This window comes from Phaethon aethereus (genome assembly GCF_964289735.1).
Source record: "Phaethon aethereus genome assembly, chromosome: 8".
Classification (NCBI taxonomy): Eukaryota; Metazoa; Chordata; class Aves; order Phaethontiformes; family Phaethontidae; genus Phaethon; species Phaethon aethereus.
In genome coordinates this window covers 18,055,694-18,073,484 of record NC_138584.1, presented here as the reverse complement: position 1 = coordinate 18,073,484, position 17,791 = coordinate 18,055,694, and the positions used below count along the sequence as shown (strand labels likewise).

The window sequence follows — 17,791 nt, the reverse complement described above, 5'->3', positions numbered from 1 at the left end:
TTTATTTTAAACGTTCTTCCAAGAAAAAAGAATTTTAAATATTCCTTTCGTTTGTTTGGTTTTTTTGTTTTAAAGGCACAAGCAAGATTTAATGAATCAAGCCAGAAGTTGGACCTCTTGAAGTATTCACTGGAACAGAGATTGAATGAACTTCCAAAAAACCATCCTAAAAGCAGTATTATTATAGAGGAGCTTTCATTGGTCTCTTCACCCACGTTAAGTCCTCGTCAAAGTGTAATATCTACTCAAAACCAGTATAGTACACTGTCCAAACCAGCAGCTTTAACAGGTATGATTTATGGAGCTTTTTTAAAATTTTATTCAATGGTTTAAAAGAATTATTTAATGACAACTTTATTTCTTTCTGGACATATTTTATTGTTGTTCTTTTCCTAGACAGGCATTTAGAATTTCCAAGTGCCTATTGCACCAAAAAAAATCAAATAAGTTTCTTTGATTTATTCGTTGACCTTTTTAGAATCGTGTTGAAAAAGTGAAGTTCTGGCCTTAAGTTAGGTCACTGTAGAATGATATTACAAGCGTTTACTTAACGCCTTTCATCTTTAGATTATCAAGCACTTTAAAAGGTGGGTAAGTATCATTATCCCCATTTTACAGATGGGGAAACTGAGGTGCAGAAGGGTTAAGTGACTTGCCCTGGTCATACAACAAGTCAGTGGCAGAGCTGGAGATTGGCACCCAGCTTTTCTCCCAGTCCCTATTTTACCCACTGGACCACACTGGCTTCCTAGAAGGTGAGACTTATGCTACAGAAACATGCATTGTATTTCTAAACCAAAGAGGGAGATCCTAACACACATGTATAGAACTATTGAATCCTCTATTTATTGGTGTGAATTATTTTCCTGGCAATTAAACATGGAGATTTTTTTAATTAATTTTTTTTAGAGACTTAGCCTACTGTGAGGGAACAGTACATCCATATATCAATATAAGACTTAGGAACTTCTCATAGTTTGGGTTCACCTGGAATTGTTGCCCTTCATTGGAAGTAAACTGTTTCAAGAGGTGAGCCATACTTTAACAAAGCTCTTAAACGTTTGCTTCCCAGCATTCTTAAACGGTCAAATACTTTTGACTACTTGGGGGTAGGTTGCTTTACTAAATTTATTTAATAAGTGGTCGTATAAGAATTAACTGAGTAAGTTTATTATTACAAAAACAATCTGTAATTCAAATGTTACTCTAGTTATACATACATAACTGAAACCAGAATTTAATTTTTAAGTACTGTGAGGTTACATTTTAAAACAAAAAGAGGAACTCTTCTGCCAAGCTGCAATAACAATAAAATGGAGCGAGTCTACTCGTCTTCCATTTTGGTTCAGTAAGACATAGCAAGGGGTAAAAAGCATCAGGACCTCAGCCCAGACCCCTTATGAAGTTGCAGGGTGGTGAGGGGAACTCTTTTTCATCATATGGAATCTCAAATGATCAGTGACCATGGGCAGGAAGTATCGTGCCATGGTTTTAAAACAGCTTTTTTTTTGTTTCTTTTTACCCTTTTTCTGTAATACATAATCATGGGTCAGATACATTATAGTGACAAATAATTCCTCTTTAAATGTGATTTACTGATACGTATGGACAGTTTCTAAGAGGAATTATCAAAACAGAGTTACTTGCTTGTGAAGTTCTTAATAGTTTCACTTTCATATTAGCTACACAAAGAGCTTTTGTATTGAACTGGATATAAGTAAACGGTGTCTTTGTGTTTTGCCTCTAACACTGTGAAAAATAGATCAGTGCTACTGTCATACTTTCTAAAGTACATCAACAGAACTTTCTGATACGCATCCAGTCCTTATACAAGATTCTAGCCTTTTGCCTTATTGCTTTATTTAATTTTCCTAAACAGAGTTTGGGAATGAAGTATTCTTTTACCTTTTAACTTGTTTTGGGAGCCAATAGCACCTCTCTGTCTTCATAGCATAATACTTAGCTGTCACTTACGGCTGTTAGTTCCTTACAGGATGGGATTTCTTCTCCGACTGGTTTCTTGGTGTCTGTTCTGTGGTCTACAATGTTGCCAGACAATTTTTAGGTCAAGTCTGACTTAAGTTTCTGTTACAGAAGAGTACTTTTAAGTTAGGTACATTTGCTGTCAAAAGAACACTGCATTTAGGAGCTGCATTTCTAGATGATAGTATGATTATGAACTGGGTAATTTCACTACTTCTAATAGTTAGTTTTGTTAGTATCAGTGTTGCCACAGTTTTACAGATGCTATCTTGTACAGGATGAGGTGAGCCTACCGTTCTTGTAACCATCTGTGGTATTCAGATGTTCCTGTGCTGCTGGAGGAAACTCTTAAATTAGAACAGCAGCCTCTATTCCTCATTTGGATAAAGATGTAGAAGGTTTTGAAGAGTAGCTTCTTGTGTCAGCTTTTATAAATTCAAATTCATTCAAGTTGGAACAATTCAATGATTTTAAGTTATGTAGTAACTCAAATTTTACTTCAGCAAACGTGATTCTGAATGTATCTTAAACAAATTTGTAGTCTCAATAGCCAATGTGTTAATTTTAATTACTGAAGCAATCTATCCAATATTAATTGGTTATCTAAAACTTGTGAAAAATTGTTGTTGTCCCATCTGCAAGATCCATTGTCTTAATAAGAAACTTAAAATTTGTCATCTTAAAAAATGACATTTCTTACAACTTGAACCCAAGTCAGTTAGGTTCTTAAGTGAAAAAAACAAAGATACTTCTGGGAGACAGAACAAAAACTTACTTTGTGTTATTTTGGTGAAGTGTTTCTCCTTTTAGAAGGCTGTGTCCCACATATTTGACTTCTAATGCTTATTTTTAGTATATTTGTCCGTCTGAGATCTGTCTCTTGATTTCATGTGATATTTCTGTTGTACCCTGCAGGGGTCAGGATGTGAGCTATTGCCATAAATCAATCATTAGTCATTCACTTTATTTACTCAGGAACAGAAATCTTTGATAAATAGTTGTCTGTCTTGTTCTAGGTACCCTGGAAGTTCGGCTGATGGGCTGCCAAGATATTTTGGAAAACGTCCCTGGTCGATCAAAAGCCACATCGATTACACTACCTGGTTGGAGTCCAAATGAAGCCAGATCATCTTTCATGAGCAGAACCAGTAAAAGTAAAATTGGGAGTAGTAGAAACCTTCTGAAAACTGATGACTTGTCCAGTTCAGTATACTCTTACTTCTCTTATTTTTACGCATATCTTCTGTTTACATTTTTACGTGCATGCCATTATTCTGTAATTTAAAATACTAAATTGATTTGAAGCTTTAAACTTACCTGCTTCTTCATCTGTCAAGTTGCTTAAAAAAAAAAACCAACACCACCAAAAACCAAACACAACCACACTATTATGCCCATAAGAACCAATTAAACATGAGATTACATTTTTAAGGGAAACTTATTGAAGATTTTTTTGTTTGTGGAAAATCCTCTTAAAGATTTAAGCTGAGTTTGTGTACTTTACTTACAGATGAAGTCTGTGCCGTACTGAAGCTGGATAACACTGTGGTTGGTCAAACTAGCTGGAAACCTATTTCCAATCAGTCATGGGATCAGAAATTTACACTGGAACTAGACAGGGTAAAAATGTGTTCTTACTTCATTGACAGCTGTAGTCGGTTCTTTAGATTAGTTTCATGTTGCAGGTTTTTTTCCTGTTGTTTTGATTATGTTCAAATTTCGTATGTGCAAGTATTCCCATCCGTAACAGAATGAGCTCCCTGGCATTGTTTTGCTGGGCTGGCATTCTAGAAATTTTACCTTTTTCTGGCCTACAAACTGACACAGTATTTTTATCCAAGATCTAACACTTAGCATCTTTTTAGCCTCTGATAGGTGGTGCTTAAATTTTTATTAGCATCATCAACTTTTTATTATTTATCAGGGATTTCTAGTATTTTCTAGTATTCAGATATAGTTTGGATATTTTGGTCATAGATTTTTTTACAGTGCTTCTGTAAAAGTGTTCTCATGTGACGCTGATCAATTCTTCAGGAGTAATAAATAAATTAACTAATAGTTATTTCCTAGAACTTTAAATGTTACTTGGAGGATGCAAGTATCAAAATGATATTTGATGTTTCTTTCCTCACACCTTTTGAAGAGAATTTATGTTACATAGGTTTAATCAAGCATTTGTTTTTTAGATACCTGATAGCCATAGTATTTTAAGGTACAAGGATTTTTTTTTCTTCATCGGTGTTTAAAAGAGACTGAAAATAAACTATATTGTAGGAGCCTAAATGTCATCGCCAGTATATATTTAAAACAAATGAGGAGGAAGAAAAAAGCCACCTTCCTGTTTTTGCTCTCTCCCCGCCGAGCCCCACCCCTCTGAGCCCCAGACCAGACTCCCTCCATCGCGGAAGGAAGCAGTTTTAGACCTGCAGGTGAAGAAATTCAGGTTCTGGTTAGGAGTAGTACAGAACAGAACTAGCAGCTGTGCAGTCCCGAAGCCTTGATTATTCTCAGATTAAGACTAGTCAAAGTTTAGTAGCTGCTCCTACCAGCCTAGTATGTGCCCTGTTCACTACTGTTTTCTAAGAAATCAGTATCAGATGGCCTTGTGGTGCCAGAAAAGGACCTTGCTTCTGCTGGGCATGACCACGCATCCTGCCGTATTTGAAACACACGTTCCAAACCCCATCACGTTTTTACCTGTTGCTGCTTCTTAACTTTTGTTTCTTTTAAAACCCACAGCTATCATATAAAGACAGTAAACTGATGCGTCATGATGGAATTAAGCTATGCTAACTGAACTTAATAACGTACGATGCTGCTGTTATGTTGTATTGTAGGAGTCTTCGCATTTTGTAACAAGCTTTTGTAAAACACCCTAAGAATATATAAGTCCCACTGGCAAGATACAGCAGCAGTTCTTGTTAGTTTATTTTTAGCCCCTCTTCACAACTATGTTACAAAAACTGTATGTATTTCTAGAGATACCGTATAAAGTTTTGCGTCATGATGTATATGCAGGTACTAAAATGTCACTATGCAGCCGTGAAATGCAATTGATACCTGTAAATAACATGGAAAACTGGTAAAGTTGAGGTTTCTAAACACAGGTAAAAATTTGTTGTCAGAGCATGAGCTAAAATATCTTGAAGTATCTGTTGTTAGACTGACTCAAAAAGTCTGGTGACTCTCTCGTCCTATTCTTGGGGGAATTTTACACTTGTAATTTTATTTGGACGCTAGAGATCACATCTGAACTGAAGTGAAATGCTACGATCATCCTAGTGAGAGCTTGCTCCATATGGCTAGTTAGCCCTAGCCCTCTTTTAAAGTAACAGTTCTGCATCTTGATCCTTGAGTTGCTAGACCTTGAGACTGTACAGAGGTAACTCTTGCAGAACAATTACTAATTTCCTGTGTATATGTTTCCTGTCATAGTCACGTGAATTAGAAATCTCCGTTTATTGGCGTGACTGGAGATCTCTGTGTGCAGTAAAGTTTCTGAGGTTGGAAGATTTCCTGGATAACCAACGGCATGGCATGTGTCTCTATCTTGAACCCCAGGGCACTCTCTTTGCAGAGGTAAGAATATTCCTTTGAAGCACTTGCGCATACTTGCAAGTACTATATTGCAGAATAGTTTAAGAAGTTTTTCTTAAACTTTTAAGAATGCATTTTGTTCTGAAACTTGAATTATAACACACATTATTTGAACTGCAGGTTACGTTTTTTAATCCAGTTATTGAAAGAAGACCAAAACTCCAGAGGCAGAAGAAAATTTTTTCAAAACAGCAAGGTGATTGTTTAATATAAACATGTAAAGCTTAAAAATTGTACAGTACTCTGATGTTTTTTATACAGAGACCTAATATTTGTCTATGAATAAAGCTGTTGATAATGAAGGATTCAGCATTGCATTTAGAAATGTTTTGTTTTAGAATTCCTTATTATGCATTAGCATTTAATAATGAATAATTAGGAATTGCTAAGGAATATGACAAATTCAGTTTGTTCTTCATAAACTATAAACTGATTAATATGAATTTTTTTTAATTATAGCTTTTGGTAATAAGTAAGGAAATTACTTGCACTCTATTTTCTTTTTTCACAATATCCACAGGCAAAACATTTCTCAGAGCTCCTCAAATGAATATTAATATTGCCACTTGGGGAAGGCTGGTAAGAAGAGCTATTCCTACAGTAAATCACTCTGGCACCTTCAGCCCTCAAGCACCAGTGCCTGCTACTGGGCCAGTGGTTGATGCACACATTCCTGAACTAACGCTGTCAGCCAGGTAGGTGATATCTACAGCTTTTAAATACTTTTAAGAGCAAGAGTAACAGTGAGATGCTTAAGCCCCAATGTACATAATGTATGTCAAATCTGTTTGTTCTGCAAGACTGCAGACCTTTCAATGTTTTAATTTTGGACATAATTTTGTAGACAGATCTACACATACAAGATTTGGTTTAGGAGAAATCTACGTAACGTGTAGTTTTAAATTCATTTTGATACTATTAAAACCGTCTCTGTTACATACTGAGGAGTTATTTGGGTTTTCTTGCCAGTGACTCTCCTGTAGCCAAATTAGACTTTGAACTTGAGCCTGAGCCTCCACCTGCTCCACCCCGTGCGTCTTCCCTTGGGGAAATATGTGAATCTTCCTCTGAGACAAAGGCTCCTGATGTGCCATCTCAGGCAAGTAACTTTAAGAATTTTGGTCCATACAGTTTAACAATGATATTGTTATTATTGTGTAATATTGGCATCTTTACGATGGATTTCTTCCCTTAAATTTCAGCATACGCTCCCTTAACTTACACATACATAACTGTCTCAACAGAATGCTCCGATTGCTCTGGGTGGCAAACTGTTTTCATGATTGGTGTGTTTAACACTCCATGTCATTGGTTCTGACACAGAAAAAACAAAAGCCCAAAATGATTAGTCTGTTCAGGAAAAAATGGTTTTATTAACAAAGAGCAGAATTGACTGGAGCAATAGGTTTCATCGGTCTGTTAAAAGCTTGCTTATCTGTGACATCTTGAAGTATACCATTTTAGCGTAGATCATTTTTGTGTTAAGAATTTCACATGCTTCTAATGCAATTTCTGCATTCAGTTGCCTTCGCAATCAGTTTTAAATTTTCAGACTTCTTTTTGTTCACAGGATGAAGTGACAAATTTTGATTTTGAAAATGGCAGAAATAGTATTGTCCCAAAACTCCAGCCTGAAATAATCTGTGATCCTGATGCTCCCCATTCAGACGTAAAATACACCAACACCCGAGAGCCTGAAGAGAGAAGGTAAAAATGCAGTGATTTTGCTGTTGATCTGAGTAATACCTCTTACAGGTAACGAACTAGAAGAGTTTTGACTCTCTTTTTTTTTTATTTACTTAGAACACAACAAAGATTTCAATTCAGTCTGAAGGATTTCAGATGTTGTGCTGTACTGGGCAGAGGACATTTTGGAAAGGTAAATGTCAAAAGGCTATATCAAATGTCAAGGCTATATCAAAAACTAGATATAGCTCTTAAATTAATTGCCTGTCTTCTGTTTTAGGTGCTGTTGGCAGAGTACAAAAACACAAACGAGATGTTTGCTATTAAAGCCTTGAAGAAAGGAGATATTGTCGCTCGTGATGAAGTAGACAGGTCAGTTTGTAAAATACAGTACACAGATTCCATAAATCATGTTTTCCTTCTGTATGCAACACAACTGTAAGCTCTACCAAACACAAGTTAAATTCAGTGAAAGACCAAAACAAGTTGTCCTCACCCTGCTTAGGTGGCTGCTGCAGATGTGTAGTCTCTCTTCTGGGGTAAGGAGGGAGCAGTGTAGCCTAGGAATGAGTACTGGTTCCTTTAGTGCCGTCTTATCATGCCTGTACTACAGCTCTGACTTAAAGCTGATCTTGTTTTTCATTCAGGTTCTCTTGCAATTATTTATTCTAATTACTGGTTCTATAGGCTTCCATCACATTTCAGGAGGACAGTGACTATGTTTTCTTTACTGGCAAAAACACCTATGATGGTGTTTCTCAACCTATAACATAATGTCATATTTTGTCCGTCATATCTTCCCTTAAGTCCTGTGTATACTCCACTGTTGTGTTTTTTTAAATCTTTTTGCCCCAAAACTCAGATACTTCCTTTGCTTGAAAGTGAAGTGGTAGTTCTGTCTAGTCCTAGTGCAAGAAGGTCCTTTTACAAGTGTTCAATAGGGACTATATTCATTTGACTTGCAGGAAGAAAGACAACTATTAAGAATAAGCTACAAATTAACCAGTTGGCTTAAGGAGAAATAATCCGGAATTATTATAGATAGATGTCTATAATATTGTTACTGGTTTTCCACTTTATGTATTGTATGCAATTAAAATAAAAATGAATTGCAGCTAATGTCACATGATACTGATGCATACTTAATGCAAGACTGAGTATTTGGAAGGAAAATTGGCAAGGTACAATTTTCATGGACTGCTAGGTTTCCTTTTTCATTTGTGAAAGCTAAACACGACTTTGTGGAAATCCTGCCATCAACTTAATGGGTGTGCAAATATTAAAAGCTTTCTCCTGAAACAAAAATGTTCTTACCTTATCCTGAGGAACAGAGATAAAAACGTAAGGTATAAATTACCAATAGTTTCCGAGAGTTGAAAAATTGTGGTTCAGGATTCAGCTCTAAATTTTTACTGATTTTTCTGTTTGCAGCTTGATGTGTGAAAAGCGAATATTTGAAACTGTGAATAGTGTAAGACATCCTTTCTTGGTGAACCTTTTTGCTTGTTTCCAAACCAAAGATCATGTTTGCTTTGTAATGGAATATGCTGCTGGTGGGGATCTGATGATGCACATTCATACTGATGTCTTCTCTGAACCAAGAGCAGTGTGAGTATCCATCCCTTTTTGTAGCATTAAGTGAAGGGTGTTTTGTTCTTTGTGGATAAGCACTAAAATATTTATGACCACATGCCTCTGCATTATGTCATTTCAGTAAATACCACTGAAGTTTTTAAAAGGGTCAGAGATTCTAACCGATTTTGTTAGAAGACACATGCAGGCTTAATGTGCCTGAATCTACACTGAATTCAAAAATTATATACAAATATTCTAATGTTTATAATACTTTTTTTTTTAAAAAAAGACTGCATTAAAAAAGCTAAATGAAAAGTTTAAATAGCAGACAAAGCTAAAAAAGGAAAGAATAAGCCACCTTACAAATCCTTGAATGCCCTGGCAGTGGACACTACAGAAAACTTATCCTCCAGGCTGACCAAACATACTACAGTTTGAAAGCTGCAAGTTTAAGCACTTTTGCCATCTGGCTTTAAAACTGACCTTGTATAGAACTAATCTGTACCTGACAAAACAATCAGTAATCTTCAGAGGACGGTTAATAAAACAGATCAATAATGATGGACTTCACATTCTGAAAAACAAGACTGGATTTTACCATTGAAATTTTAACTTCAATGTTTTGAACAGATTCTATGCTGCATGTGTGGTTCTTGGACTTCAGTATTTACATGAACACAAAATAGTGTATAGGTAAGTAGTCATTGACCCGTTTCCAACAGATGAATTGCAACTATTCTGAATAGTTCTGCAGAAACATCAGTGATGCAATTTTGTTCTCAAATGTTCATTTAGAGATTTGAAGTTGGATAACTTATTGCTGGACACAGAAGGCTTTGTGAAAATCGCTGACTTTGGTCTTTGCAAAGAAGGTAATGGCCCTTAATTTTTCTTTCTAGGGGAATTCCGTAGTCTGTCTGACTCCTGACTGTTTCTTGAGACTTTTGGACTGCCAAATGTGTATAGTGTGTGTCATTTGAAGGAAAAAATACATCTCCGATTCATTGTACAAATGTGGAGATAGGAGGAAGTCCCGTAGCAGGGAAATAGCAGAAGCATCAGAGCGACACCCCATTTTAAAAATTTATTTATTAGTAGTGAGCATCACCTATTCTGATTCTTACTTCATCATCTCTCTGCTTATTAATAAGGCATACTGCTGCATTTCAAAAGTTAGCAGAAAAAGCATTAGGTATTTTTCCTTATTCTAAATATGTTGACACCGTACAGTGAAATCAAGTACCATTATAATCCATACCTCTTACAAATTCATTTTAACTTTGAAATGGTCACAACTCTAAGTATATGGAAATGACATGCAAAGTATACTACAGCCACAATAAAGAAATTTATCCCAAAAGGGAAGCCTAGATGCTAGAAAGTTACTTTTCAAGCATCATGCTACCTTTCAAATAAGATGTAAAATAGAGGTAGCAACTGAAATTGCAGTGTCTTTCTCAAACCCCAGTGTGGGGGAGGATCCCGAAAGGTCCATTTCTTTCTCCGATTTGTATAGCCTGTCCTCCGTATCTCTTCCTTTTAGGTAGCCTAAGAAGGAATTTTGTAAACTCTGTAGGTGTTCAAACATTACTGCTGTCTTTAATATCCTAGGGCAAGTCCTGTGACTTAGCTACAAACAAGTTGCATAAATGACAAAATGAAACAAGGACAAGGAAAGCTCTTTGGTTTACTGACTGCTACAATAAATGGTTTTCTTAAGCTTTCGGCAGCCCTTCCACTTGTAGTGGCACAGCAGTCCTTGTGGTGCTGACCGTGCCCCTCTTGCAAATATACTGGGCTTGTTTTGCTCAAAGGTGTTTCACTACGCTCTGTGTTTTACTTCGCTGTACGTAGTTTTGCCCCTACAGAAGCACCCACAGTAGGCACGTTTGACTGAAACAGCGTAGCATGTTTTCTTCTACTAGCCAGTATAAATGCAGCATGAGATTGTTTGTATCTTTCCAAGCAAAGATAACTAAGTGACAAAGGTGTAACTGGGAGCTTAATTTGGCTCATTGCATATAGTTAGGGATAGAAAAATTAGCACTGAAGTGCACATGGAACAAAGCCGTGGGAAGGAAGAACGGGGGTATGTTTTACCTGATTGGCCTGAGCCTTCGGGACAGGCCCTGGAACTACAGTATCAGCTAAAGTTGCTCTGGAGGGGGGTTTTACTTGCTAGAGGAGTAGGCTGTAGAGTGGCAGAAAATACTGCTTGCTTTTCATTAACTGTAACTTTTCAGGAATGGGATTTGGAGACAGAACAAGCACATTCTGTGGCACACCGGAATTTCTTGCTCCAGAGGTGCTGACAGAAACTTCCTATACAAGAGCAGTAGACTGGTGGGGTCTTGGTGTACTTATCTATGAGATGCTAGTGGGTGAGGTAAGTTCTAGTAAGATACAATGGAGTCATAAAACTAATATATGTTAAAAAGGTTACAAAACTCAACATACTAGTCTGTCAACATTTAATACACCCTACCTGTCACAGTTGTATCAATACTTGTATATACAGTGAGCATCTTAATGTGTTTGTTTCATCAAGAAGTATTAAATACTGAGCAGCTACTTACCTGATACTAGCTGCTGTAATGCTGTAGAAATTGATGAGTCATGTTAGGAGCCTGAATTATCAGCAACTGTGGGAAGTGAGTGAGTTGTATTTGGTCCAAGACTTAACCTCTAGATTTTTGTTTTATTTTGGTTTTAATTACATCATTGTGCCTTAAACCAAATTGTAGTAATGGCACATTAATATCGGTGTCTCTAAGCAAGAACATAGCACATCTGGTTTTGCGGAGCTCAGTTTCCAGCATGCATCTATTATTGTCAAATTTGGATGCATACAGCTATAGCAGTCTTCTGCTTTCAAATGCTTTTGGGAGAAAATAAACTCTTTAACTCAACTCCTGTAGCTTGAATGGAAGTGAACTTTAGTTCATAAAACTAGATAGCAGTGAAAGATTATGCCAAACGCGGTTAAGCCATTTACCCTTTGAATTACGCATGCGCAAATAGAATGCGCCAGTTCCATGTGAATGAGCTGGTATAAATAAATTACTATCAAAATAGTTATTTACCATTGTGCATATTGCTTTACCTCCTTGTGCATTTTGTTATGGTATCTCCCAAGGTAGCACAGTGATGGCTTACGTGCTAAAAACTGGAGAAGAACTCTAGATTTGCTCATCATATTGTTCTCTTTCAAAAATGATGATCATTCACCTTCCTTTCAGGTAAAAAAGGACAAAAAGCTTGTAGGGCATCACCTACAGCTGTCAGGCCATTTCAAAACAGTTTGAAAACTCTTGAGGTGTGCCATGCTAAAGATACTACAGAAACTAATTAGTCTTGACCACATTATTTTTTATTACTTTCATGATAGTCTCCCTTCCCTGGAGATGATGAAGAAGAGGTGTTTGACAGTATTGTAAATGATGAAGTAAGATACCCTCGATTTCTGTCGACTGAAGCCATCTCTATAATGAGACGGGTAAGAACATAATATTATTACAGTATTCCCCTCTTAGCCTGTTTCCTCTCCAACATTAAGGAAATTAATTTACTTCTGAGAGGAGCAAAATGTTTTAAGAACCTATGTTGCTTGTTTTGGGTTTTTTCCTACAATTAGATTTCAGCCTGGCTTTATTTATGCTGTGCCATGGAGTGTATCACCTTAAATGAAACTTGTCAGCGCCATTCCACTTTATTGTTGAGGAGCAAGTTTTTCGTTTTAAAATGTAAAACCCTCGAGGCACTGTTTTCTCCCTGAACTAAGTTTCCTAGTCACATCTATCTAGAGAAGTTCAGCTCTTATTTCCTAGCAGAACACTGCTGCATTGACCTATTTGGTAGATTAACATTGTCACATGAATGTTTTAATTCAAAGACTTCTAAATCTTTTTGGTTTCATTCCAACTGGGGCAGGGAACACTGTACATGTGGCATCTGCAGTCCCATTCATGGCAAAGAACAGCTGATATTTTTTGTTTATGATTGATTGTTATTAAGTGCTATTCCTTAGTCTAATGCCTCTACTTATCTAGAAGAAAATGCTTGAACCTGTCTTAAGTTACAAGCTCATCACAGTTGATAGAAAGGCATCTTACTGGAGGGAATTGGAAGCCTTGGGAAGCAGCCTCTCTGCTTAAATGTCTGACACCGAGTATCAGTCTAGCACCCAATTCAGCAGTGTGCTGCAGCATATAAGTTATAGCATGCCACAGGAACAACTGTGACATGAATATTTAGGCTATTACTTAAATACTTAAAATGATTGCTTCCTCCCTTGGAGTGTTTGCCTAGAGAAAGAAGGAAGAATACAGTTTTAATACAGTACCTAGGGAGGATATTTTTACTGTGAAAATTATGCCAATATCCACTGGGGACTGCTACGCTGCACCCAGAATACACGTACCATGAACTTTGTGCTTGCAGCTTACTAGTTGTAGCTGTGTGTGCACTCCTCCCATCTGAGAAATTCTTACATAATACAGTGGACGTTGTGTTTGGATGGCTGCATCACGAATGCTGTTGGGCACTCTGCCTCGAACTGGGGTCTGCTTACAGCAGCAGGATACGCAAGCAGGAGCTTCTGGCGTTAACTAGAAACCCCTTTTATTTATCTGGGTGTGTAAAAGCAGCTTTATTCAACCCTCTCTCGGTCAATCAGCTGCTGTGAAATAGCTGGGCATGGGAGACAGCAGATGAGTCTCTCTTCTGAGCCAAGCAAAGAACACTCACTTATGTAAATTCTGTATCCTCTCCAGCAAAAAGCATGTTTCGCAGTATCTCTGTGCTGAACGCTAGCCCCACAAATCCCCTCAGGTAGCAAAACAGGTTAGTCTGCTCTCTGTATGCTCACAGCTAGGCTACCGCTGGAATTGTGCTAATAGGTTCAGGCATCTCTAGATGAGCGCTGCTATCTCTAGCCACGTCCTGCTAAAGTTCTGTCTTTCCCTTTCTTTGAGGGCCAAGGATTTTCTATAGGTCAGGCAGTATGAATTTCCTATTCATCCCATCTTGGTGTTGGCTCTGACACAGTAGCACTCATCCTCCCTAGTTCTTCCAGCTACCCCCTCCTAATTTTTGCACTGAGATCTTGCATGTTTTGTCAGTTGCTACGAAGAAATCCAGAGCGGCGTCTTGGAGCTGGAGAGAAGGATGCTGAGGATGTGAAAAAGCATCACTTCTTCAGGGTGAGTACAAACCAGTATTATTTCTAAGGACAGTAAGGAGTAGAGACAGGAACCTAAACATCAGTTGTTTTCTTTTTGCAGCTAATAGATTGGAGTGCTCTACTGGCCAAGAAAGTGAAGCCTCCTTTCGTACCCACCATTAGAGGACGAGAAGATGTTAGTAATTTTGATGACGAGTTTACCTCTGAAGCACCTATCCTCACTCCACCTCGGGAACCAAGGATACTTTCAGAAGAAGAGCAGGAAATGTTCAGAGATTTTGATTACATTGCTGATTGGTGTTAACTTCTAGACACTGTGAAACCCCAGCTGACTGGCTCACACGAATGCCTCTCTCAGAAGAATACCGACCCTTCAGTTCCTCTCTGTGCCACCTGTAGCTTCTGGGTTTTTTAAAATCACATGAAGATCCTTTTAAGTACTGTTTTAACACTCTTGTGAAGAGTGGCCTCTTTGTATATTGTTTTTTATCTGAGCACTGGAAAGCAGGTCTATGGAGTTCTTAAGCTGAGTTGGTGAATCCAGGCTGTATTAAGCTTCCCACACACGGGCACACGTGGATCTGTACTGTTTCTCTCACTCTTCCACAGCAGATAACATCACATTTTTAAGTATCTGCCTTAAGTGGGAAAAGCAGACTTTGAGCTAGGTAATCACTTATCTCTACTCAGCCACATTGAAATAGAAGTTTGGGATACTGGTAACAGTCATGCAGAACATGGTTCTAGCTGGATAAGGCAAATTATTTCAGTTAAATATGATCTTGTGCAGTCTATGAAACTACACATTTCTATCTACACCTTCATCTTGTGTTCTTAAAATAATGGTATTGAGAACAGATATGCCTTGTTTTGTAAATTTTCTATGGTATTTATTAGGAAAAATGTTAAATGCCTTGCCTTTGAGTAACAACAGCATAAGTGCTTCCATTACAAAATAAATCCAGAAAAATGCAGAAAGTTTACCAAAGCCACTTGCCAAACAGTTTTGCCTTCAAGCTTTTTAAACATGGCTTAAAACCCTGGTCAATAGGAAGAATGTGACAAGGATGTTGCTCAGTCTAACCACGAAGAGCCAAGCACATGCATTTCCCTAGCCCATCCACTTCTGTACTCGAACTCCTGCCTTTCCCACTCACTGAGCGGACAGAGAAGTTAACCAGTCTCTATCTAAGCACCCAGATCATCCTCTATCTGCTGTACAATATCATATCACTTTTAGAAAACACAAGGATTTTCAATGTATACATGCTGTGAACATGTATATTTGGAAGTTGTAATGTATTCTTATGTCCAGGCAAGTAATTTAACTATACCACTTCATTAGTTTTGCACAGTGGCCAAGTGAACAACATAGAACTCTGAGTGAAAATAATAGTTGTAGGCATATAGGCCACTGAACTCCAGAACTTGGATTGGCAGTTACTGAGGGTAAAAGCAATATGTTGTAACAGAATGTATAAATATTTTTGATAAAACACAATGTATATTTTATAAACCCCTTAACACTAAAAGCTGTACCTCAAAAGCCAAAAAAAAGTTTAGACCAGACACTGTGCATACTTGTAAACCAAGACCTATTTTTGGCATCTGGTGTTCTGTGGGCAAACATTAATTCTTGGAAAATAAATTTCCCACATGGTCCTTAGCTCTAGCACCGTTCAGAGCTGATGGCCTGTGTCAACTCACAGGTTCATCCTAGCCAGGAGTTTGCTGTTCATGGGCCAAGAGACAGTGAGAATCAGCACTCAAATTAATCCTTCAGAGAAGAAGCACAAACCACTCGAGTGTGCAACACTGAGGTGGTGGTTTAAAATCATGATGCTGGACAGACCTGCAGGGTCAGGCAGGGGAGAAGAAGAAAAAAAATGGCTAATAGGTCTAAATCAGGCACCCCCCTGCCAGGAGGGCGGCAGGCATCTTTGCAAATCATGTTTGGCAGAGTCAGTCAACTTTTCAGCATTACTTGTTTCCAGATTCTAATTAATAAGAAACAAATTCTGTTCCTGTATCTAGCTGAAATCAATACTTTTGAGGTACAGTCAGCTCACCCTTTTTGGTTCCCAGATATATATATGAGCATCTAACAGGGTGCTTAACACTTATGGAAGTATCCTCAAAAATACCTTTTTGTAACTACATCTTGTACAGAAATCTTTTTTTAATCTAAGTAAATCACTAAAAAAAAAAAAAAAATTAGAGGGCAGGGTATGTTCACCCAGTTATGCTGAAAGAAAGCACTAATTTTATCTCTGTAGTTTTTAAAATATTTTTAGGCAGATTAAGATTTTAAACCCTAGATTGTAAATATATTTTGCTATACTTTATCTGTATGTGGCTGCTCAAGCACTTTGTAAGGAAATTAGGATATTTTAGAATGGTACACTATGCATTAAAATGAAATGTGCCTTTAACAAATGTCATTCTAAGTGTTTTGCAGTCATTAATATCACAAATTAAAGTTTTAAATAGAGTAATTTGTAAATTGTCTCCCAAACATGATTTTGCTGTTTCTTGAAGGGACTTATGTTTTTTCCACAGGTAACTTCAGAAAAGAACTTGCAATCAGGAGGGGACTTACAGAAACCCAGTCTCTTAGTGGTAGCTCAGCATACTCCCATTCATTTAAAAAAAAAAAAAATCAAAATAAATTACTAACTCTGAGCGTACCTTCTTTCTGGGGCTGAAGGAGAGCAGCCACCTCTTGCTTGGGTGAGCAGTACTTCCGCAGGGAACAGAAGACCACATCTATGGAGGTCTGGCCAGCTCGAGTCAGCATTCTGCCTTCACAGGCTTCCTCTGTGGGCAGTGGAGACAACACTCACTCCCCTTCAGGGTGTTTCTTCACTATAGTCTCTTCCCACCCCCGTGCTGTAGGAAAGCTCTGCAAAAACCAAAAAAACCTACACCCAAGCCACAACGAGCTTGTTCTTTAAACAGAGAATGAGGCTTTCTTTTCTGAGTGCATTTAGAAAAGAAATCTTTACTCTCAATAACAAACTACAGTTTCACATAAGACCAGTGCCTAGAGACACTTTGCTTCTACTTAACTAAGCCATCATCCCAGAAAGGGCTGCCTGTGACTGAAGATACAGGCAGCTTTAAATATCCAGTCTACATCGCACCTGAATTAACATAGGAGGTGCCTGAAGCTACTCTACCCCTGCCTTAGTTGTGTGTGGGGAATGCCCTCCTTCAGCGCTCCCATCTTCTCCCTGCTGAGCCACCACCTCCCAGCAACAGGGCAGAGAACCCGCAACCTACCACCTCCTGAGCTGCAGCCAGGCTCCTTGCTTGCACCTTAGGCTCTACTCGTCCTACAGCCTTTGCTACACCTTGGCTTCAGTAACACAACAGGAAGGTAATTAGCTAAAACAGGCTCAAAGCTAGTACAAAACTCAACAGGAGAAAGTCCCATCACAGGTCAGTATGTGGCCCACAACTCCCAGACCATGACAAGTCTCAGGAGGACAGAGGCAATTACAGTGGCTACAGGAGTGCAGCCGAGGTGCAAAAACCTCTCCAGCTCCCCACACCTATCCCTGCAACCCCAAGAGCTGCTGGTGGTCCATGCACACAGCTGCGCACAGGCACACCCCCCACACACCCTGCCCAGGAACACTCCAGCCCCGGACAAGGAGAACTCGCTTACGAATGGAGAAGCCACGTTCCTTAGCTTCATCAAAGCAGCTTACTAAAGGCATCATCACCCACCTAAAAATGAATGCAGTCATCCTTTCTTTTTTTCCC

The 17,791-nt window shown here is 38.2% G+C and overlaps 1 protein-coding gene across 4 annotated transcripts in view; it reads left to right on the top strand.

The window, feature by feature from the left end:
- PKN2 (protein kinase N2) overlaps positions 1-14,327 on the top strand; it is a gene marked incomplete at both ends in the record, with an annotated part of 53,136 nt that extends 38,809 nt beyond the window's left edge. The window contains 17 exons of one of the 4 annotated variants that reach the window (XM_082003306.1): positions 76-289; positions 3,000-3,185; positions 3,494-3,603; positions 5,419-5,562; positions 5,701-5,776; positions 6,101-6,275; positions 6,550-6,667; positions 7,133-7,287; positions 7,384-7,459; positions 7,547-7,638; positions 8,698-8,874; positions 9,472-9,534; positions 9,637-9,713; positions 11,085-11,227; positions 12,230-12,337; positions 13,962-14,042; positions 14,124-14,327. In XM_082003306.1, coding sequence (XP_081859432.1) covers positions 76-289; positions 3,000-3,185; positions 3,494-3,603; positions 5,419-5,562; positions 5,701-5,776; positions 6,101-6,275; positions 6,550-6,667; positions 7,133-7,287; positions 7,384-7,459; positions 7,547-7,638; positions 8,698-8,874; positions 9,472-9,534; positions 9,637-9,713; positions 11,085-11,227; positions 12,230-12,337; positions 13,962-14,042; positions 14,124-14,327 — 2,199 coding nt within the window. Of the gene's footprint in view, positions 1-75; positions 290-2,999; positions 3,186-3,493; positions 3,604-5,418; positions 5,563-5,700; positions 5,777-6,100; positions 6,276-6,549; positions 6,684-7,118; positions 7,288-7,383; positions 7,460-7,546; positions 7,639-8,697; positions 8,875-9,471; positions 9,535-9,636; positions 9,714-11,084; positions 11,228-12,229; positions 12,338-13,961; positions 14,043-14,123 lie in introns of all 4 variants that reach the window. The other 3 variants (XM_082003307.1, XM_082003305.1, XM_082003304.1) reach the window with 3 other exon arrangements.
- Positions 14,328-17,791: the final 3,464 nt, after the last annotated feature.